The 23,281-nt window shown below is 39.7% G+C and overlaps 2 protein-coding genes across 5 annotated transcripts in view; both read right to left on the bottom strand.

Moving 5' to 3' along the window:
- The window catches only part of VPS39 (VPS39 subunit of HOPS complex), a 45,556-nt gene extending 31,242 nt beyond the window's left edge, over positions 1-14,314 (bottom strand). For both annotated transcript variants that reach the window (XM_065871012.1, XM_065871011.1), the window contains exons 1-2: positions 14,242-14,314; positions 6,739-6,804 (exon numbers count right to left, since the gene is read on the bottom strand). In XM_065871012.1, the coding sequence (XP_065727084.1) occupies positions 6,739-6,804; positions 14,242-14,314 (139 nt within the window). The remainder of the gene's footprint in view (positions 1-6,738; positions 6,805-14,241) is intronic.
- A 1,912-nt stretch (positions 14,315-16,226) lies between these two features.
- TMEM87A (transmembrane protein 87A) overlaps positions 16,227-23,281 on the bottom strand; it is a 43,355-nt gene continuing 36,300 nt past the window's right edge. For 2 of the 3 annotated variants that reach the window (XM_065900676.1, XM_065900686.1), the window contains exons 16-20: positions 22,886-22,959; positions 22,404-22,465; positions 20,499-20,554; positions 19,926-19,956; positions 16,227-17,475 (exon numbers count right to left, since the gene is read on the bottom strand). In XM_065900676.1, the coding sequence (XP_065756748.1) occupies positions 17,434-17,475; positions 19,926-19,956; positions 20,499-20,554; positions 22,404-22,465; positions 22,886-22,959 (265 nt within the window). In that variant the 3' untranslated portion in view covers positions 16,227-17,433. The remainder of the gene's footprint in view (positions 17,476-19,925; positions 19,957-20,498; positions 20,555-22,403; positions 22,466-22,885; positions 22,960-23,281) is intronic. The other variant, XM_065900695.1, reaches the window with a different exon arrangement.

Below are 23,281 nucleotides of genomic sequence, written 5' to 3' on the forward strand. Positions count from 1 at the left end.
CGCTATCATTAACTAAGCAATAGCTAAGTGCCAGGCTCTGGATTTTAAAATGTCTATGTGTTCTCTGTAACTTCACAACCACCTCCAGAAGTACGTATTATTATTCCAATTTCATATCTGAGGAACCTGACAGGTCAAGCAGTTAGGTAGCAGCCAGTGAGAGAAAGCCCAGAGGCAAACTCAGGGCTGACTTTACATAAAGCCTGTGTGCTGAGCCTGCACCCTGCCACCTGCCTCCCAGCTTGGGGAGAGACTATGTACATGGCCGACCGCTCAAATCGATGGAGACTCTTTGAGGCAGCCACTAGGACCCACACCACCAAAGCTGGTCTTACTTCCTCCACATGTCCCACAGAAGAGGAGATGAAGACAGGGCCCTGAAGTTCTGGGAGATTCAGAAACCTGCCCTGTATCATGCCATTACATTGCACAAGAAAAAAAAAAAATCAGCCGTTACTGCTTGATAAAGAGTTCTGTATTTGAAAAGGACTTTATTACCTCTAACAATTCTCTTTATGAGCAGAATTATCTAGGGCAGAGATTCTCACACTTTTTGGCCTCAGGACCCCTTCATCTTAAAACTTACTGAGGACCAGAATTTTTACATGGATTACAGCTATCAATGCTTACCATTACAAATTAAAACTGAGGAATTTAAAAAATGTGTATTTAAAAAAAAATTTTTTTTAATAAATTTATTTATTAATTTATTTTGGGCTTTTATGGGTCTTCTTTGCTGCTTGAGGGATTATCTCTAGTTGTGGCGGGCGGGGGCTACTCTTCGTTGAGGTGAGCAGGCTTCTCACTGCGGTGACTTCTCTTGTTGTGGAGCACGGGCTCTAGGCTCTCAGGCTTCAGTAGTTGTGGCACATGGGCTAAGTAGTTGTGGCTCGTGGGCTCTAGAGCACAGGCTCAGGAGTTGTGGCACACGGGCTTAGTTGCTCCGCGGCATGTGGGATCTTCCCAGACTAGGGCTCGAACCCATGTCTCCTGCATTGGCAGGCGGATTCTTAACCACTGCACCACCAGGGAAGTTCCAAAACATGTATTAACTGACTTAAACATAACAGTAATAAGCTCATTACATATCAGTGTAAATAACATTTTTATGAATAACTTTTTCCAAATTTAAAAGAAAAGCATTGTTTTACACTTTTATAAATCTCTTTAATGTCTGGCTTAATAGAAGACAGCTGACTCTCACATCTGCTTCTGCATTTAATCTGTTTTGATATGTTGTTTGGTTGTGGTATATGACAAACATCTGTCCTCGTGTGGACATTTAGTTGGAAAAGAGAGGAATATTTTAACAGCTTTTTCAGATAATTGTGGATCTTCTTTGATGCTATACAAAAATTTGACAAATGGAGTTTCTTGCAATCTGGAATCTGAAACCTATTAATGAACTTTTCTGTAAAAGTCCATTGGTCTATCTTACACTTCAAATGGCTCTTTGATTCGTGCTTGGTTTAGAAATTTCATGCACTGGAAAATACTGGTTCACATAGTTACACAGATTTTCCAAATGTTGACACATTTTGTTATAGGGCTGAAAAACAATCATGCTCATTATCACCCCTCATCTCATCAGGAAAATCATAAGTATGGAGAAGCTGTCAAGCTCATGGGGATGGATACAATTTTTCCACAATTCTAATTTTCTCTTGAAAGCTCTATCTTTATCATTAGTAACAAACACTGCCAGTTGTCTTCTTTGAAGTGACAGACTCTCTTTGTTCCTTTGTGAGAAAACATCTACCAAACACCCAAATGGTCTGAAAAACCACAGTCTATCTGTTAAGTCACTCTCTCAAGCAAAAATGATGCTCCATGAAATAAGTGGTCAGTTCAGCTCGTTGCTCCAACCATCACATAAGTACTTTTCCCCTGAGACAGCCACTGGGCTTTGTACCTTGAACACAGCTGAAGTGCTTCATGTGTACTTCCCATTGTATTACAGATTATTGAAAAGAGGTGTTCTCAAAGGTCAAGATAGAATAAAATTAATACTTTTTACTGCCCTACAAAGAACATTCTTGAGTGAAACTGGCTTAAAGAAAAAAAAAAAAGCACTGTGAGCACATACTGGGCAAAAATACAACTGCTTGAACAGTGTGGTGCCAACAAGACTGCCAACCACTGTCTTGAACTTGTTATGAGGGGCAGCAGTTTTAGCTGCCTTACTTGTGTACCGTCTGTGCAAATGTCAGTGAAAAAACAATCATGTTTTAGTGTTACTGTGAACTCAAGTTTCGACGTTGTGGATCCTCTGAAAGGATTTTGGGGAACCTCCTGGGGTCTAGAAACTGTCGACTGGAAAAAAACGCATAACCTAAAAGTTGAGAATTATGTTTTATTCTGTAGACTTGCTAAGGAATTAAGCCAGAGAGGAGCCAGGATATATAGGAGTTCAGACAAAAAAAACAGGTAGTCAGACATCAAAAGATTACTGCTATGTAAGAAAATGAGACTTCTCAAGTTTCTATGTATGGGAGGATGCAAGAGTCTGGGCTCACTGAAATCATTCCTTTGATATGCACCTTAACTATCTAAGGCCAGCATCCTGTTTTTCTCCCTCCTGAATACCCTCAGGGCGCACAGTCTGAGGCTGCAGTGGCTGCCTGATGGCTTGAGGGCCACATCCTTTGTTTACTGATATGGCAGGTGACATTTTTCCTCCACAAGACCAAACTTTGAGAACCACTGCTCTAGGGTGAGGCATCACTGAAGTAAACACAAAGTTGTTAAGATCTTAGATAAGAAGTAAGAAGTAATCTAACTCCTCTGTTTAGGAGTAGACTGAAGTCTCTGAGTAGATTGAAGCCTAGAGACATTTGTGAACTCACAGGAAGGGGATGGCTCAGATCAGATCAGAGTCCAGGTCCCCTTAACCCCAGTCTTTCCATGACATCTCACTACCAGAAAGTTAGTCTGGTCGTAGCCTTACTGAGGTTTTGATAGGGACAGAGTAAAGGGACAAAGTAGGAAATTAAATAGTCAATCCCACTAGGGGACTGTAAGTAAAAAGTACGGGAGACCCCTGTAAGTTAATGACCACTTAAGAAAGCTGGTTTATTTAACTGCAAAACCAAGCAGGCTTGCTTAGCAACAAAACCATGCAACAGAAGCATGAGACATGCTCCAAAACAATAAAACAATGGTGGCATGAGACACACATCCTTCCCAGTGAGCTCAGTAAGTTATTGATTCCTAGAACATGCTCCTCTGCACGCACTAAAAACAAAAATATAAGGAAAAGGTGACATTATACTGAAACCTGAGATGATGTGCCATTTTTAGCATATGTTACTACCTTTTTGCTCATTTCCATTGCACCATGACAGTCCTGGCTTGACCATGTAGGGATAAGAAAATTCCTTTGTCTGACGTAGAGGAGGAACTGATGACAGAAACATGACACCTACTCTAGAATGAGGAAGAAGGTGGTCTTTTCCCCCTCCCCACTTTTCCTTTGATTATAAAACTGTAGCCCACTAAGTTCTCGGGGCATGGCACCCTCTCACCCACCCGCTTATAAGCCTCACAAGTATCCTATTCTAATAAATCACTTCTTATCTATCACTTTGCCTCTCAATGAATTCTTTCTGCGCTGAGACATAAAGAACTGGAGCTCCTCGGAGCCTCCCAAAATGCCATCTAGTGGTTTCAGTTCGGAATATCTCAAATTTAGAAACCCAGTTAGTTCTATGGCTGATTCATGGAGGCCCAGGACTACTTCTGGCCCATAAACAGACTAGAGCTGGTCCAGAACTGAACTGTTCGCTAGGGGTATAGGGAGAAGTGAAGTCTCTAATCAGTTTGATTTCCTAATTATCTAAGGTAGGTTAATATTGCTATTCAAGTTACCTGTGGGGAAACTGAGGAAGGTTAACTAACTTGTCAAAGGTTACATGGTGAATTGGTCACAGGGCAAGGAACAGTTGGCACCAGGGTTCCAAGTCACATTAACATTAATATTACCAGTTTGAGTCTATACTATGTTGAAAAGTTTATTCTTATAGTTTAGTTTTCAATTCCTTAATACAGAAATGATATATTAAACAAGTTACTTTATCAGAGTATTTAGTATTTGATGGCACAAAGAACTGATTATCTCTTGGGATAAGAATATTAGGCTTTTTTTTTTTTTTTTTTTTTTGCGGTACTTGGGCCTCTCACTGCTGTGGCCTCTCCCACCGCCGCGGAGCGCAGGCTCTGGATGCGCAGGCTCAGCGGCCATGGCTCACGGGCCCAGCCGCTCCGCGGCATGTGGGATCCTCCTGGACGGAGGCACGAACCCGCATCCCCTGCATCGGCAAGCGGACTCTCAACCACTGCGCCAACAGGGAAGCCCTATTAGGCTCTCTTTATCTCCCTGCTTTGCACGTCATCTGAGCCCGCATTAGACAGTCAAAACACAGTTGTTGAAAGCCGAATAAAACCAAAGGCAGGCTTAATTTTTAAATTACAGACTGGGTCAATGTCACAGAATACAAATATTCTGGCTCTGAGAACTAAAATTTAAAGCAAGGGCCAGCAAAGTACTGCCTGGGGTCAAATCCAGTCCTCCACCTGTTTTTGTAAATTACCCTTTACTGGTACACAGCCACACCCATTCATTTACATGCTGTCTACAGCTGCTCTTTTGCTACAGTAGCAGAGTACAGTAGTCATGACAGAGATGTTATGACCTGCAAAGCCTAAAACATTTACTATTTGTGTAAGTCAATAAGGTAGAGGGTACCTGGAGAAAGAGAACCAGTCACGGTTTTCTTGATATAAGAGAAGCCATTTTTGGCCTAAGCCATTTTGTGAGCTAAGCCTGGCCACAATGCTTGTCCTTGGACAGATCTCAGTAATAACGATCTTAAGGGAACAAAAGAGCAAGAGAAGTAACAATAGCAAAGATAAAAAATCAGGTGAAAAGACTCCCAGTTCTGTTTCAGTGGTAAAGATTAGCCTCGCTTTCTTGAGATTTTGCAGAATTTAACCCCCTCTAAGGTGCTCAACCACCAGATCAACTGGAACCTACGGGATGATGATGTTGACCTTTTCAGACCCTCAGTCACTTCACTCAGCTAACGCTTGGACTCTCAACTATCCAAGGCCATTCATGAATATGCATGGACCCTTAGCTCAAAAACTTCCCCAACATCAGGAGTGAGTGAAATTGCAGCTTGACCTCCGATTGTGTTAGCTGGCTACCTAGGCTAACTTTGCTGGACTTACGAATGGTCTGTCAGAATGGAACTCGTTCGTATGTAGGGGACTTACTGTAAACCCTGTTTTGATCTTCTGGTTTCTCTTCTTACCCCACCACAGAACCTGACCAGGTACCTTCCTCCCTCCCTATTGCACCGGTGAAGGGTAGCAGAATATGCCACCCCAAAATATGCTACTCTGGCACAAGGATTATTTTGAGTTGAAGGTAACTGAGAAGAAGCAGATATAAGAAAAGCTCTCTGCTCGCTACCATCTGCCAAAGAGCCAGACACAAATTTACAAAGGTGCCTCCCATCTCCTCTCTATCAAGGACAATATTTAATCAATTTAGAGACAACTCGAGACCCATATCAGCCCACAGACTGCACCAGAGGAATCTACATAACAAACATCTCTAATTAGTTCCCCCATATATTTGCCTTCCCATAATTTGCCACTGTAGAAACTCAAAGTCCTTTTCCTTTGTCTTGTTGCTTCTCTGATTTACAGGTCCCCATACAATCAACCTAAGATGGGTAGAGTTAAAAAGAATTTTTTCCTCCTTTACACCAGTAAGATACTCTTTTTTTCCCAATATGTTACCCTTGCTACAGGTTCCAAAGAGAAGGTTCTATTTCCACACTTACATTAAGCTATTCACTATGATAAGTTATATACTGGGTGGAAAGCTATGAATTTTGTTTTTTCTAATATAGCCAAATAATGACAATTTAATATGGTTCAACCTACTCTGGCATTAATAGCTGAATTCTATACTCTGTAGCTCCAGGGTATAATATCCAAACACATCAATTTTCCACAGAGAACACAAATAAAATTAGGAAAAGGGAGCAAGGTACTTTTTTCCCCATTAGAGGGCACTCTAACAGAATAAACGTCAAATACTTTTAGTTATTCTACATTTTTACTGACAAAGAAATATTTGATTAAAGTTTTAGTTTTCAAAGTCCTTGCATCTGACCCCAACAATTTTGTGAGATGCTTTATGGAAGAGGAAACTGACATTGGAAAGGACCTACTCATAGTCACGTGCCTGGGGAGAAGTAAAACCTGACTCAAGCCCCGGTCCCCTCTGTCCTAGTCCACCCCGCAGAAGTTTAACAAGATCTTTAACATCAATGGCTCTTAATTTTTTTTTCCTACTACCATAACATTTACATGAGAATTTTACTCCCATTGTAATATTTCTTATTTCTGGTATGAGTCTCCAAGAAGTGAGAAGGGAAAAAACATCTAGCCTCACCTCCCAGATGGGGGTAGGGAAATACAGTCTGAAGAAAAGAGAAAACCCTGGAGATTCTCACAAGTTTCTCCCCACTTTTCCACTGCACTACCGCCAACCCGCAGTCACTCTTTTAACAGTTCAGTTTTAATATATGTGCTGCTGAAGCAAGCACTCTTTTAATGGTCCAGGAATCACTGATTTTACAGTGTATACATATATATATATTTTTTTTTTTTTTTTACATGAGCAGTAAGCCACCTCGTACTTTGTTCTGAAAAGCTGCCACTTACCAACATCCTTCCGAATCCTATAGAGAAGAAGATGACCTTGTTTCGTTCCAACAAGCAGCCATTCCTCTGGAAAAGAAAAGGACCGTCAGGTTTAGTAAGACCCTATTTCTTTAGCTGGAGCTTATAATCAGAAATCAAAGGGTTGAGAAAATGAGTTGCTTTTGATAGTAGGTGTTTTGCAAAACTAAGGAATGTTTATATTCAAGAAATGTTTGAGGGACTTCCCTGGCGGTTCAGTGGTTAAGACTGCACTTCCACTGCAGGGGGCACAGGTTCGATCCCTGGTTGGGGAACTGAGATCCCACATGCCGTGCCGTGCAGCCCAAAAAAAAAAAAGAGAAAGAAATGTTTCAGAATCAACTAATTGAAGAAATATTTATTGAACTAGGTGAGACATATTAGAGAATGAAAAATGTCCCTGGCTTCATTGTTTCAAAGTGAAACTGACCAAAAATTTGATGGAAGATTATAAAATCATAAAATGGGTAGTATAAACATAAAACTAGGTATCTGATCTCAGAAATAACAGCTAAAAGGCATCCTTTGAAGGTTTGATGATTTTACTTTAGGAAAAATAAGAAGTGCCATAGCATATTAAACTTACAGAATTCATTATCTCAAAACATGGTCTAACAGATAATAATAAGTGTTGCCAAAGACGTGAAGAAACTGGAACCCTCATACATTGTTGGCAGGAAAATAAAATGGTGCAGCCCTTTGAAAAACAGTCTGATAGTTCCATAAAAGACTAAACATAGAGTTATCATATGACCCAGCAATTCCACCCATGGGCATACACACAACAGAAGTGAAAACATATGTCTACACAAAAACTTGTACATAAATGTTCATAGGAGTATTATTTACAATAGCCAAAAGGTGGAAACAACCCAAGCATCCATCAACTGATGAATGGATAAACAAAATGTGACATATCCATACAATGGACTGTTAGCCATTAAAAGGAATGAAGTGCTGATATATGCTACCATAGGATGGATCTGACAACATTATGCTAAATAAAAGAAGCCAGACAAAAAAGGCTACATATTGCATGATTCTACTACATGAAATGTCCTGGATAGGCAAATCTAGAGACAGAAAGATTAGTGGTTACCTGGGGCTTGTGGGCTGGTGGGACTGGGGAAAAAGAAAAGGGGTTTCTTTTTAGGGTGATGAAAATGTTCTAAAATTGTGGCAATACTTGCACAACTCTGTGAATGTACTGAAAACCACTGAATTGTACACTTTAAATGGGTGAATTGTATGGTATATGGATTACATCTCAATAAAGCTATTATTTAAAATTTAAAAAAAGATGGTCTAGGCCAGTGGTTCTTAAACTTTGGTGTGTATCAGAATTATTTGGGGATTTATTAAAACAGATTGCTAGGCCCTGCCCTCAAGTTTCTGATTCAGTAGGTCTGGAAGTGGGACTGGGGATCTGCATTTCTAACAAGTCCCCAGGTGATGCTGATGCTGTTTGTTCAGGGACAGCATTTTGGGAGACATCGGTCTAGTCTAAAAGGCAAAAGGTTCTGAAAGGACTTAAATAATTACCCTGACAGATTTATATTAAATCACTAAGGGAAGTTAAGCATGTACTTCTTCAGGTTTTTGAGGTTGTAACAGTCACTTATTCCTCTCATAAACTCTTGATCTTTTGCAAAATAAAATATTAGATAATGACATAAATAAACTTTATAGAGCATGCATTGTGTTCCAGGAAATGCTAAGCACTTACCATAGGTTATAACAACTATCCTTTGACTTATGTCCTTTTCTTAAATCCCCATTTTATAGATGAGAAAGTTGAGGCCTAGGTAACTTGTCCAGAGTCACACATGTAGTAAGATATGTGTAGCAGGGGCAGGATTCCAACTCCAGCCTGTCTGATCCTTAACCCCATGCTACAATGCACTTACTAAGGCATCCCATCTCAAAAGAATAGATGTCAGCCAGAGGTTGTCTGAAAGACAATGGTTATGTTTATAAAAACAGGTCAGGAGCCACATCAGGAACATTTCTCCAGGTTGATGCCCTTAGTCTTCCAGAAAAAGATAGTGACTCTGTCCTCTTTTGGGTTTTAAAGTAAAGGCAGAGCACAGAAAGTTAAGACACAGTGTGCCCTCAATGACATAAGTGGAAATCAGAAATAACACTAGCTCCAATGGAACACTGGTGATTTATGCCGGAGCAGAACATGGTGAAAAAAAGAAAAGAATTCAGTTCACAATGCTTGCTTTGCAAACGATACTATGTTTAGAACTTTACTTATAGATATCACTGTATTGAGCAATTGAAAATATTAAAGTTGATTTTTAGGACACCCACTAATGTTTCAAATACAAATGAAGTAGAATCTTTTTTAATTCACTTATAACATACAGAAAAATCTATAGCAAAAAGGCCACCATAATGTTCACGATCTTCCCCATCCTCTCCACTGTGACCCCCAAGCCCCTGCCAGTTCCTATTTTTCTTTACCTCTTTCAACAGCTTCATCTCCCACCCTGGTCCGCAAGGCCTATCAATTTTACCTCTACAAGGTACCCGGCAACAGCCCTCCCCAAGAGTCTCTCCAGGGACCCCTCAGCTGGTCTCATTCTATGTGTACTTCCATGTTTGCTACCTGTTACCTTACAGCATAGCTCCAATGCTGTCACACTGGGGCTTAAAAAAATCCTCATGAAGCTGTACTACCAAAATATGAAGCCAAACTCCTAAGTATGACTTTTAAGAGTCTGCTTTCCATTTTTATTGAAATGTTTATTTACCAATAGATGTTTCTATCAAATGTCTACTCTATTGGTCATGAAACTGAATCAGACAAATTCACTGAAATTTTAAAAAAATTGAAATTGAAATTTTATTTGACCTTTTTCAAGCATTCCTTTGGAGATGCTGAGGAAAATGCATTTCTCATACACGCAAAGTATTGTTAACAGCTTTCTTTTAACTAGTAAAAGCACCACACACATACTCATTCCTAATCCTCAAACTCATAAGGAAAAACAGTGGGGACTTCCCTGGTGGCATGGTGATTAAGAATCCGCCTGCCAATGCAGGGGACATGGGTTCGATCCCTGGTCCATGAAGATCCCACATGTCATGGAGCAACTAAGCCCGTGCGCCACAACTACTGAAGTCCACACGCCTAGAGCCCGTGCTCCACTGCAATGAGAAGCCCACGCACCACAATGAAGAGTAGCCCCCGCTGGCCGCAACTAGAGAGAGCCCATACGCACCAATGAAGATCCAATGCAGCCAAAAATAAATAAGTTAATTAAATTTATTAAAAAGAAAAGAAAAAGAGTGTATCACCCAGAGGTAATGATGGCACAGAGCTCTGAAAAGGCCTGATTTTGTTACAGATGTCAGTGGGGGCTCAGATGGCCAGAGGACCTGACCCAGGCTGGCCTGTGCACACTCTGTGTCATCATATAACACAGCCGTGCACACAAGACACAGAAAATGAAAAGCCTGCAGATCAGGCAGAGCACGGGATAGACAGTCCCTTCTGAGACTCAACATTGCACATCAGAAAGTGGAACACACTACACTAACGGGTAACACATGCAAAAACAAACAAGAGTCAGCCCTAGAAAATTCCTGATGGCCTAATCCTGAGCCACAGGTTAGACATGATTCCTCCTGGGAAGGAAGGTAGAGCCCTCTAGCTCACAATTACCCTAGTGAAGCTCCATCCAACGTTGCAACCCAGTCCAAACTCATGTGATAAACAACCACTGCTGAACACAGCAGGGAGTACACAGACAAACAGGGTAGTCGGCACTTCTCTTCTTTGGGTCATACGGCAAAGAACAGTGTTTCTCAAAGCATCAGCCCCTGTTTAACTGCATCAGAATCACTTGGACTTACTAAAACTGCACATTCCTAAGCCCTGCTCCCAGAGATTCTAATGCAATGATTCTGTGGTGGTGCCCCAAAATCTGCATTTTTTAATTACATGAGACATTTACCTAGTTCCAAAGCTAAAACTATGAGAAGTCCCTCCTCGTCCACTTCCCCCTGTTCTCTTCCTTCTGCTATAGGTAACCTTTTTTTTTTTGCAGTATGCGGGCCTCTCACTGTTGTGGCCTCTCCCGTTGCAGAGCACAGGCTCCGGACGCGCAGGCTCAGCGGCCATGGCTCATGGGCCCAGCTGCTCTGCGGCATGTGGGATCTTCCCGGACCGGGGCATGAACCTGTGTCCCCTGCATCGGCAGGCGGACTCTCAACCACTGCGCCACCAGGGGAGCCCTATAGGTAACCATTTTAATCATTCTTGATTTATTTTTCCATTGTTTCTTTGGAAAATATAAATAAAAAGGATTGGGTATACACACACACAGATACACACGCACACCCTACATTTTTTATAGGCTCTGAATATACATCAAAGTTTGAGAAACAGGCTCTAGAATCAGACATGATTTACTGGACGTGACCTTGGAAAAACTATTTAAATTTTCAGGTTCTTCTTCTGCAAAATGGAGTTGTTATTATTTCATAAATGCTTAATACAGATTAGTATTCAGTAATGGAAGCCATTACTACTATTAATTAATTAAGCAAATATTTAATAAGTATCCATTATGAGTCAGGAACTGTTCTAGGCACTGCAAATAAACCTATGTACAAAACAAAGTTACTGCTCTGAAGAAATTTATATTCTAATATGGAATGAGAGAGACAATAATAACATATAAAATAGCATTAGGTGGCAATCTGTGAAAGAAGATAAGGCTGAGTAAAAGAGTAGCACATTGGTGGATGTGGCATTTTCTTTTATATAGAATAGTTAGGGAAGGTCTTGCAGATTTATGTGACATTTCAGCAAATGAAATGAGGAATGAGCCATATAATACCTAGGACAAGAGAGTGCCAGGCAGAGGAAACAGCAAGTGCAAAGGCCCTGAGATAGTTACATGCTTTTGTGCTCATGGAACAAGGAAGACAGTGTAACTAGTATCAGAAAGGAGCAAGGGATAAGAACAAAGGGGATAAAATCAGGGAAGTAACCAGAGGCCTGATCATGACAGGTGCTGTGATGACAGGTGTTGTTATTCTAGTTGTGATGTGAAGCTACTGGAGGGTTTTGAGCAGAGGAGAGATGCAATTAGATTAAGTTTTCAAAGGATCACTCTACCTCTGTGTGGCTAAAATACTGCAAATGGCACAATGGCAAACCCAGGGTAATCAGTTAGAAGACTACTACAGTAATTCAGATGAGAGAGACTGGTGTTTTCGTCAACAGTAGTTAACAGTAGAGATGGAGAGAAGTGACTGGATTGTGGAATTTTTCAGGAGGTGGAGCAGACAAGATTTGCTGATGGATTGGATGTGGTATATAAGAGAATAAGAGAAGTCAAGAATAATTCCAATGATTTGGGCCTTAACCAAATGGGCAAACAGAAATGCCATATGCTGAGCTATGGGATACAGGGGGACAGGCATGTTTTGAAATCAAGAACTGTTTTGGCCATGCAACCAGATATGCAAATGAAGATGATGAAGAGGCAGCTGGATTCTACAACTACAGAGTTTCAGGAGAAGTCATCATCATCATCAGTATTTTCCTCATTTCCATATCCCAGGAGATGGATTATGGTGTCTCTGTGACATCTTCCACCTCCAATATTGTCTGGCTCTCCAGAAGCCTGCAGGTTCCTGGATGAACTTTCCGCCTAAGGTCATGGTGTAGATAGAAGGGGTAACAACTAGAAATAGCAATATTTATTGCTGGTAAAGTCTGAAAATAAAGTAGTTTTGAGGCACAAGGCAGTAAATGGCCTCTTGTAGCCAATACCTATCACAGCATCCTAGTAGGCAATGGGTGTTTCTCCTGTTTGCTTGGAGATCAGGCAGAGTGAAAGCTATCTACCAATTCAAAAACTGTATTTCTGGAAAGCACAGGTTCAGGCAATCTTCACTGACATGAACCAGAGTTGGTGAAAGAGACCGAGATATGTGTACTGCTAGTCCCACAGGGTATCAGAGTCAAGAATTCTGACAAGCTAAGTACAGTGTGATAAGTAGCTGCATCCATCCTTTTCAGAAGTATATGTCCGAGGCTGAGTGGAATACCCCTCCCTCCACCTTCCCATGTTAGGCAGCGTATGTCTCTAGTATCATTTATCTTGCATCGTAATCTGTTCATATTTCTTTGCCTGCCACTGTGTGTCCTAGGAGCACAGGCATTGTTTCTTATTCAGCCTTGTATTCCTGTCTCTAGCAGAGAGACTGGTCCATGTAGGCACTTAATACATACTTGTTGAAGAAACAGGAGAACGAGCCCCTTTGTGCTGAGTGTCAGGTCTTTCATTTTTTCAATTTCTTTATTTCTCCTCTATTTATTTTTAATTTTTACCGAGAGCATTTAATGACAGAAAAATGGTGGTTTTCTTGAGACATCTGGAGGAAGCAGGATTCTCTCCTTAACCCTAGGACAGCTTGCTGTGGAAGTGTGACTTTAAAGAGGCCCAGAGCTAAACAACAAGGTCCTACTGTAGAGAACAGGGAACTATATTCAATATCCTGTGATAAACCATAATGGAAAAGAATATGAAAAATAATGTGTGTATATATATATATATATATATAAAACTAAATCACTTTGCTGTACAGTAGAAATTAACACAACATTGTAAATCAACTATATTTCAATAAAAAAAAAAGAGGTCCAGGGCTGCTAAAGGTTGGGGTGGTGGTGAGGGGCACACATTAATAAGAAGATCTAGAGTGAAAGCACCTTACTGAAAAGGATGTGGAGAACTCTGACTAGGTGGCACTGTCCACAGATAATGAATAGGACACCAGCTTCCACCAGGCCCATCATGGGTACCTGGCTCAATATAAGATCTGATTGAGGGTTCTGAGCCACCTTTTTATGGCCCTTGATTTCTAGGACCTGGACATTAACAGGAAAGACTGAAATTACTTCTGTTTGGTCTTTGGTTATCAGACACACACTCACAGATAGGAGCATAATGTTTGTAGTTAAGAGTCAAGGTTTATTTCAGAAACCATTTGTATTCTGGAGCAGAGAAGAGATATCTGACCCTGCTTTCTGCACTGGCCAATCCCAAAAGGATCATTCAAGTTTTTATAGGTTAGGTTTCATGACAGCCTGGAATGATGCTCTTCTACCTAGAAAAGCTAGGTAACTTGGGCATTTTGACTATAAGGCAATCAACCACTTGGCTAGATTAAGAGTGGAGAGTAACAAGTTAGCTACAGTAATTAGAAGTAAGCGATGAGTGATCATTAAGGGGGAAAAGACATAGCTGTTAACTTGTTCAATGCAACAAACAAACAAACCATCAAAAGCAAACAGCTTCACCACCCTCGCTGTCAACAGTGCTCTGCCCTCCCTCATCCTAGGCCCCTCTCTGACGGCGTTCGACCGGCGTCCACACAGCCAGACTCCCGTCCACTTCCCTCGCCTCGTGAAAGGTCCCTGCCGCTCCCGCGCTGACCCCGCCTGGCCCCTCAGCTCACCCCAGGCAGCCAGACAGTCGATCTGCAGAGGCAGCTTTTCTAGGATCGGCACCGGTTCAAAGGCGTCGTGCATGGCGGCGGGCGCAGTCGCCGCCGCCGCAGTCTCACCCGGACTGTGCCGGGTCGGGTGTGGGGACGGAATCAGGCCAAGGGAAGAGCCGGGACCCCTGCTACTGGCTCTTGGGCAATAGAGCCATCATCAACACCGGACTTCCTGCAGAGCCAAGCCCGCCCCTTCCGCAACCGAAGCCCCGCCCCTTCCGCTCCGGTTCCCATAGCACACTCGAGGAATGCCCTGGTGGTTGGAACCGCGTTTCACCCTGGACCGACCTTCTCCATCGTGGAGTGCGAGTGGCCGTGGGCTTAACAAGAAGGAAAAAGGATTTTAATCTTACAACTGTTTTGGGCAGCATAGGGTAGTGAAGAATTCAGGCTTTGGTGTCAGTTAGACCTGGGATGGAGACGTACCATTTAGGAAATGAGCTAAGTAGCTGTGGCGTTTAAGAAACAATCTCTAGAAGTCTGTTTCTTTATCTGCAAAATGATGGTAGTGTTGTGTACCTATCTAACGTGTGAGCGCTTAGCAACGGCTAACAATCTAAGCACTCAATGGTAGTTTTAGTATTACCATTATAAACCCAACTAGTTCGAGTAACTTACCCTTGTATTTTACGGGTTAGTCTAGGCCTGTGGTTCTCAAAGTGTGGTCCCTAGATCAGCATCACCTGGGAACTTGTTAGGCAATCTCAGACCTCATTCCAGCCCTACTGACTCAAAAACTGTGGAGTGGGGAGTCCAGTAATCATTTAATAAGTCCCCAAGGAGAGACCATGAACTTTAAAGTTTGAGAACCAATGCAAGAATGATCTGTATCTGGCAGTTTAGCCCCAAGAAAACAGCAGACATGTCATAAAATTAAGCATTTGGTTTAAAGCAAAATGTAAAAGAAAAAAGGAGTGAGCCTATGATGTAAGGTGTTAAAAAACAAAAACAAAAACCCACTGGCCGTGGTCAGTTTTACAGTCTCTTCATCTGTAAATTAGGAATACTGTCCCATCTTTATCAAATGCTGTTTCTGATAATCAAATGAAATATTTTCAAGTAGTAAGAAACAGAAAAATTGCTAAACAAATCTTGTGGCTGCTTTTCACCATAGAAACTGAACAACTTGAAAATTTAGAATTACCAGCTGCTGTGCTAGAAGAAGGCCGAATACCTTGTAGTTCCAGACCCAAGGACCAAGACCAAAATAAACAATGTAAACTCTAAGGTAACAGGTCAATGTGATACTACAAATTCCTTCTGAACCTCTTCTAGGAATTGATACACTATAACCAAGCAAAGTAACACAGGAAGCCATAAGAGAAAGCAGAAAGAATAATCAACCTATAGAATTTGTGCTATACACTCCTGCTTAAAACAACAGGTTCTTGGGAATTCCCAGGTGGTCCAGTGGTTAGGACTCGGCACTTTCACTGCCAAGGCCCAGGTTCAATTCCTGGTCAGGAAACTAAGACCCTGCAAGCCACATGACATGGCAGGGGTGGGTTGTTGTTTTTTTTTTTTAACCTAGTCTCAAGTTAATATCTAACCAGTCTCGAAAAATATTTGACCAACTATCCTGCTGCATTATGACTACTGTTCACTTGCTAAGTTTCACTGTGGAAGAACAGAAGCACACGAAGTTAACACCAGCCTTTTGCAAATGGGTTAACCTGAGAATAGTCAGTTCTTCATATTGTTTCTTAGAGATACTATCTAGGTGATTTTTTTTTTTTGTTAATCACCATACCAAACAACTATAGAGAAATGTTACATAAATATTTAACACTTTAGTGAAGATTGTAGTAGTGTGGTCACTGGTTTGAACAGAAAATAAGACAACATAGAAAAAAACCATGGAAGGAAAATTCTACAGGAGAGAGTTTGGGAGAAAGAAGGGTCTTTAAAGAAAGTCTGGAGAAAAAGTGAGAAAAAGGTATCAATTTTGTTAAAATTTTTTAATATTAAAAAGTGGCATGAACTTTCTATGTAGAACAAAAAATCTTGGGAAGGCAAAATTGGACAAAATCATTCAAACAAATATAGTGCTTCAAATGAATCCCATCACCTTGTGATGTTTCTTATAAACCATCCCTAAACCAACACCAGATACAAGAACAGTCGATCCTAAAGAATGAGCAGCAGTCCAGGGCCTCCACACTATTTCATGCAGAAAAAACTGTTTAAGCCAGAAGGACCTGTTTCCTTTGTATTAGCTCCTGCTTCTGAAGCATTATAATCCCTTTAACAGGGTGCTCACTCACATGCACTTACGACAGAGTGCCTTTCTGCATCTAGTGCAACACCCAGTAAAAGGCATGAAGGCAAGCAAAGCATTGCCTAGGACTCTGCAATGCTGCCCTTGAAGGCTTACAAAACAGTAGTTAAAAGTTCTGGAGTGTGCACCACATTGCCAGCAATGGGATGTGTCACAATAGCAGATGTCAAGAGTTAAGCTAATATTTCTCTCTAAAGTACATCTGAAATAGAAAAATCTTTAATATACACCGTTTGTAAACAAAATTGCACTTGATTTTGCTTTTTCAAATGATCTAAATCACACTGTAACAGTCTTTTTTTTTTTTTGGTTGTTCTTTTAATCATTGTTAGAACCATGGCTCCTTAACGCAGAAGGACTCCTTTTTCTCAAAACTACCTCTGCAAGATTTAACCTTGGCTTCCCAGGAAATGCAAAGATAATTAACAATTTCCCCCATCACCTATGTAACTCCCTAAATAAATTAAAATTACAGGCAGTTGCTCCTGGATATTACTTATTATGGTGTTGATGTCACAGTTCTTCAGAAGATGTTAAATTTTTTAGTTTGACAGATTAAACAATTTAAACATTACAGAAGGTTTAGGAACAACATACACAAGTTGCATAAACATCCATGTCAGGGTGTGGGAGGGAAAGGGGCATCAATGCTGCAAATAAAAAACTTGTAGATTTTTCTCATCCTATGACCTTGTTTTCAATAGAATGTTCTCCTTGTTCCAACACCTCTCGCCAGCTCCAATGCACAAAGATCAAGGAACAGATCAGGATGTCATTGCCTCCTTTAATCCCATGGAGCAGTGTAAAGACTAACACAGAAGCTGATCTCTTCCCAGGTACTAGCCATCTTCAGCTGCAAATCTTCCCATTCTTTACTCCATTTTGGACCTTTCAAAGTGTGTGATCATTCGTTCCTAGGGGGAAAAAGGTTATGCTAAGTATATTAATTTTAAATGGTCTACATTCCAAATATCTTTTCCAAAGATGACCACACACACATTTTCTATAAGTACTTGCTTATGTTCATTAAATATTTAGAGCAATGGTTCCTAACCATCTATAAAGATTTTGATACACACAGATGTCCAAGTCCCAAGATTAACTGAAGCAAAACCTCCAGGCTTCTGGACAACAAACCACAAATCAAAGGGAACTGTATGTTTTAGAGTCACTTAAGCTTTAATAAAAATGTGTACCTCCTCTGATTCAGGAATTTAACTTAATGAAATAGTCAAGGATGTGGGCAAAGATTTAGCCACTAGCATCTCCTCTGCAACACTCAGAATTATAACAAAATACTAGAAAGAATTAAGTGTCCAAAAATATAGGACTGTATAAACAAACTATAGTATATCCTTACAATGAAATATACTGATTAAAATTACATATGATGAAAAAGTTCTAGAGATCTGTTGCAAAGCAATGTGCATATAAGTCAACACTTTGCACTTGAGAAAGGTTAGAATGGTAGATTTTACGTGTTTTTCACCATAATTTTTTAAAATCATGTAAAAAAATTACATTTGACTATAAAATAGTATTTATAGTATGCCATTTCAATTGAGAAAATTAATGTAATATTAAATTTCACAGTAATTATAGTAATTTTACCTTAGAGTATTTTTTCATATTTCCTTTGCTTCATTTGCTAAGTACCTATAACAAATTTATCCCAAACTCTGACAGAACTGTAAATCCCTTTTCAATATGATCAATTACATCATATTATCTATCCTTTTCAGGTTTTTTCCCTTAGAAATACTCATCCCTGAAGCTCTCTGTTCTCCCGCTCCATTCTGGACTAGCTGTTCTCCAACCTTGTTGCCCAGCTGTCACACTCTGAGAATTTCTTACATCATCCTAGGAATTTATCCCTGTCTCTCTGTGTCGGATCCTTTACTTCCTGGATCCGAAGTCTTTCTCTTTTTAGTTCCCTCATTTTATGAATAACATTTTCTAATACTTTCCTGAGAAAGCACACATAGGATGTCAATTATTTTAGTTTTTGCATGACTGAAAACATCTTTGTTTTACCCTTATATTGATAGTTGAGTACAGAATTCTAGTTTGAAAATAATTTTTCTCAGAGTTCAAAGACATTGTTCTATTATCTTCTAGCTTCCAACATTGTTGAAGAGTCTGATGCTGTTTTGATTCCTAGTCCTTTATTTGTTTCTCTTGTAATTCATTGTTCTTTTTCAGTTCTTGAATCATTTTTTCACACAGGAAAATATAAACAGATGAAGTCAGTGCCACCAAAAGTACTACAATAAACCCATATTCCCATAAATGGCACAACTGGGTTTCACATACTCAGCCTCCTCTGGCTGAAATATGTGTGTCTGGAGAGCTGGAGCCAACGGGATACCCTGAAGGCAAACTGTTAGCAGAAGATGGCTCCCAAGAGAAAGATCTAGGAACTGCAGAATATACCACAAAAAGCAAAGGCTTGTCTGAAAGGTAGAGTTCTCAATTATCTCAATGCATGCAACAGCTAAGGAATCTGACACTGTGTACTGCACCACACAGCAGGTCAGTGAGAAGTGACCATTTTTTAGCAGTCAATCCAACACAGTAAGTCACAATTGGGCAGAGGCTTTTAAAAGGCTTTCTGAAATCGTCACTCTAGAATAACCTAAACATTCAGAACACAACTAGAACTGGTTTCCACGAACTCAGACTGCAATTCTTACATAAAACCTCATGTGAAATCTTCTAGATAAAGCGTATGGAGCCATATTAAAAGACTAATAATCAACATAAACATTAGAGGTACTAATTATCCTTATTATCTGGAGGACAGTGACACAGATAACACTGCATAGTAGGTAAATTAAAATAACTTTTTACGAGCCTCTCACTGTTGTGGGCTCTCCTGCTGCGGAGCACAGGCTCCGGACGCGCAGGCCCAGTGGCCATGGCTCACGGGCCCAGCCGCTCCGCGGCATGTGGATCCTCCCGGACCGGGGCACGAACCCGTGTCCCCTGCATTGGCAGGCTGACTCCCAACCACTGTGCCACCAGGGAAGCCCCAACTTTTCTTTATTATTTTTGCCTAGACTAGGTAAGGGTTAAATTTGAATTTCTTAAAGACAAAGGAATTAGTGGAAGAGTACAGTACTGGCTACCCAATTTAAACAAAGACATTCTCAAGTCTGACCACACTTTGTAAGAAATAAAAGGAGGACATGTACAGAAAGGAAACATTCTTGAATATTTTAGTTATAATATTAGTATTTCTCTTTTCATCCTTTGTCAACTATAGTTCATCAGTCCATTACCGAGTCATATAAATAAATCTCCTTGAACAGAAGACTTAAGCCACCAGACCCATAGTTTATGTGCATATGATTTGATTACTAACCTCATCTGAATCCAGAAGGGCTGGAAGTGCTCTGCAGAGAGAAAAACAAACTAAACAATGTAAAATAAAGCCATAAATGGTTCAAAAAGGACAGTGAATAATGACTACAATTTAAAGTTTTTGTAACTACCTAAGATTTGCATCCCATTGAAGACATTTCAGGAAAAGAAAAAGCAAATACAAAAAAAAAAAAGAATCACAGTTACTAGAATTGTATGGACTTTAATAGGAACAATGTTTAATTAAAATTATAGGCATGGAAAGGAACTCAAAAATTCCAAAAGGATTATCCCACTGATTTTAGGAAGACCTATAGCTAAATCTTTCTGAGCAGAAATGTCATCTGAATGAATAATCTGGATTATTTTTGTTTGTATATCATTCCTGGTCTTTATTTTCTAACATCTTTTTAATATTTTTAACACTTCAAATTATTTCAGTAATTTAACCTTTTACTTCTAGAGTTAACTACAAGCATTCTCATTACTATGCTCTTCAGCTCATTCATTTAAAATAATAAAAGTAATACTAACTGTGAAAAAGGATTCTTGTGGTAAGGATTCAAAAACTTACACATCTGTCACAGATGAAGGAACATTCTCTTCTACCCACTTTAAATCATCTTCCTGCTGAGAACATATAAATGCCAGATGTTACCAAAATGCACCAAAATATACATCTCAAGTAACAATCTAAAGAGGTCTCAATTTAGTCTCTTGTCACTCTGAACTAGTATATTCACATAACAGGACAAATAACAGAAATGTCAAATAATTTAATTTAAAAAACTAAACTATATGAATGAAATATAAAATGATATCCTACATCCCTAAACGCTTTCTTCTCAGTAATCCAATACCTAGAGTTTTTGCTTCATGTAAGCTTTGCTCCTTAAAACTGAGATAAATTCTAAAGCCCTTTTAAATGCAGAGTGAATGCACGGTTCTTAAGGAAAAAAAAGCTGACTGAAAAACTCTTGATTTTTTTAAAAAATTGAAGTATACAGGGCTTCCCTGGTGGCGCAGCGGTTGAGAGTCCGCCTGCCGATGCAGGGGACACGGGTTCGTGCCCCGGTCCAGAAAGATCCCACATGCCGTGGAGCGGCTGGGCCTGTGAGCCATGGCCGCTGAGCCTGCGCGTCCGGAGCCTGTGCTCCACAACGGGAGAGGCCACAACAGTGAGAGGCCCGCGTACCGCAAAAAAAAAAAAAAAAAAAAATTGAAGTATACAGTTGATTTACAATGCTGTGTTAATTTTTACCGTGCAGCAAAGTGATTCAGTTATACACATATATATTCTTTTTCATATTCTTTTCCATTATGGTTTATCACAGGATTTAAAAAAAAAAATTTTATTGGAGTATAGTTGATTTACAATCTTGTGTTAGTTTCAGGTGTACAGCAAAGTGAATCAGTTATACATATATCCACTCTTTTTTAGATTCTTTTCCCATATAGGTCATTACAGAGTATTGAGTAGCATTCCCTGTGCTATACAGTAAGTCCTTGTTGTTTACCCATCCTATATATAATAGTTTGCATCTGCTAATCCCAAACTCCCAATCCTTCCCTCTCCCACCCCCGGCCTTGACAACCACAAGTCTGTTCTCTATGTCTGTGAGTCTTTTTCTGTTTTGTAGATAGGTTCATTTGTATCATATTTTAGATTCCACATATAAGTGTTATCATATGGTATGTGTCTTTCTCTTTCTGACTTACTTCACTTAGTATGACAGAGATTAAGTCCATCCATGTTGCTGCAAATGGCATTATTTCATTCTTTTTTATGGCTGAGTAGTATTCCGTGGTATATATATGTACCACATCCTCTTTATTCATTCATCTGTTGATGGACATTTAGGCTGTTTCCATGTCTTGGCTATTGTGAACAGTGCTGCTATGGACATAGGGGTGCATGTATCTTTCTGAATTACAGTTTTGTCCAGATATGTGCCCAGGAGTAGAATTGCTGGATCGTATGACAACTCTATTTTTAGTTTTTTGAGGAACCGCCATACTGTTTTCCACAGTGGCTGCACCAGCTTACATTCCCACCAATAGTGTAGGAGAGTTCCTTTTTCTCCACACCCTCTCCAGCATTTGTTATTTGTAGACTTTTTTTTTTTGTAGACTTTTTAATGATGGCCATTCTGACCGGTGTGAGGTGATACCTCATTGTAGTTTTGAAAAAATCATCTTTACTACAAAAAAGGTCACCTTAGATTATTAATGGGGCTATGATTTCATTGATGAAAACCATTAAACAGAACCATCAGAATGGTCTGGAACCTTTTCAGGACATAGCAGCAAACCATCTAGTTAAAAGATTACTAGGTCCTAGACAGAATCTCTTGCTATCTCTGTTTTTAAAAATGTTAATTACAGCATAGGTAAAAAATCATTAAGGCCTGTACATAACTGCTGAGCTCCACCAAGGGCTAGAGGACAGGGGAAAAAAAAAAAAAGAAGTCATACTTACTGCTTTGTTTAATTTACTATTTCCATTTGGTTCTTGTTTGGTACTTCTCATTTTCATTCCTTCTGTAGAAGAAAAAAAAAAATAGACTGGTTAACTAGGTCAGTAGACCAGCATTGATAGCAAAAATGGATTCAGAGCTTTATTTTAAGCTTATTGACACTAAATTATACTACAGGTAAGTTTTTCCATCTTTACATTTGTGCTAGAAAGTTCAAAGTCAAGTTTTCAGCCCATCTCTAGCAAGTAAACTGGACATTTAATGTGCCATTATTTACTGAACATGGTTTCATCTAAAGATTCATACCTTACTTTCACTTCCCCCTAACTTCACTGCATATCAAACTGAAGAACATGTTGTAAAAGAATAAATACATGCATCAAAGTCTCTTGATTTTGATACTCAAAATGTTATACTTCTTTTACTCTATTTCTAAAAACCAGAAAAGAATATTTAAAGCACAAAAGGTGAATTTTATCACTACCAAAGCTTTCTTTCAGCATAGGTTCCTTTTGTTCATCCTCCTCCTCTTCCTCAGACAATGGTGAAAAGGCAAACCTGACAGAACAAAGGTAACAGAAGGAAAAAATTAGAAAACTAAAAAAAACTACTCTACTATCTGGATTTTACAGGACTAATTATTGAAACCTCAATTATAGTCATTCATTACATCAGTTTAGTGAATAATAAAGTAATTCTTCCGCTTCAGAAAGCTCTCAATTGCCGCTATTAACAAGAGAGAAGCAGGACAGTATCATATTTATGAGTGCAGGCTCAGCCACAGACTACTTGTTACCTTACACAAGTTACCTATTCTCTCTGTGCCCCAGGTTCCTCATTTGTAGATGGGAATAATAACAGAACATTACTTATAGAGGTA

The sequence above is a fragment of the Phocoena phocoena genome, chromosome 2, assembly GCF_963924675.1.
Source record: "Phocoena phocoena chromosome 2, mPhoPho1.1, whole genome shotgun sequence".
NCBI classification, from domain to species: domain Eukaryota; kingdom Metazoa; phylum Chordata; class Mammalia; order Artiodactyla; family Phocoenidae; genus Phocoena; species Phocoena phocoena.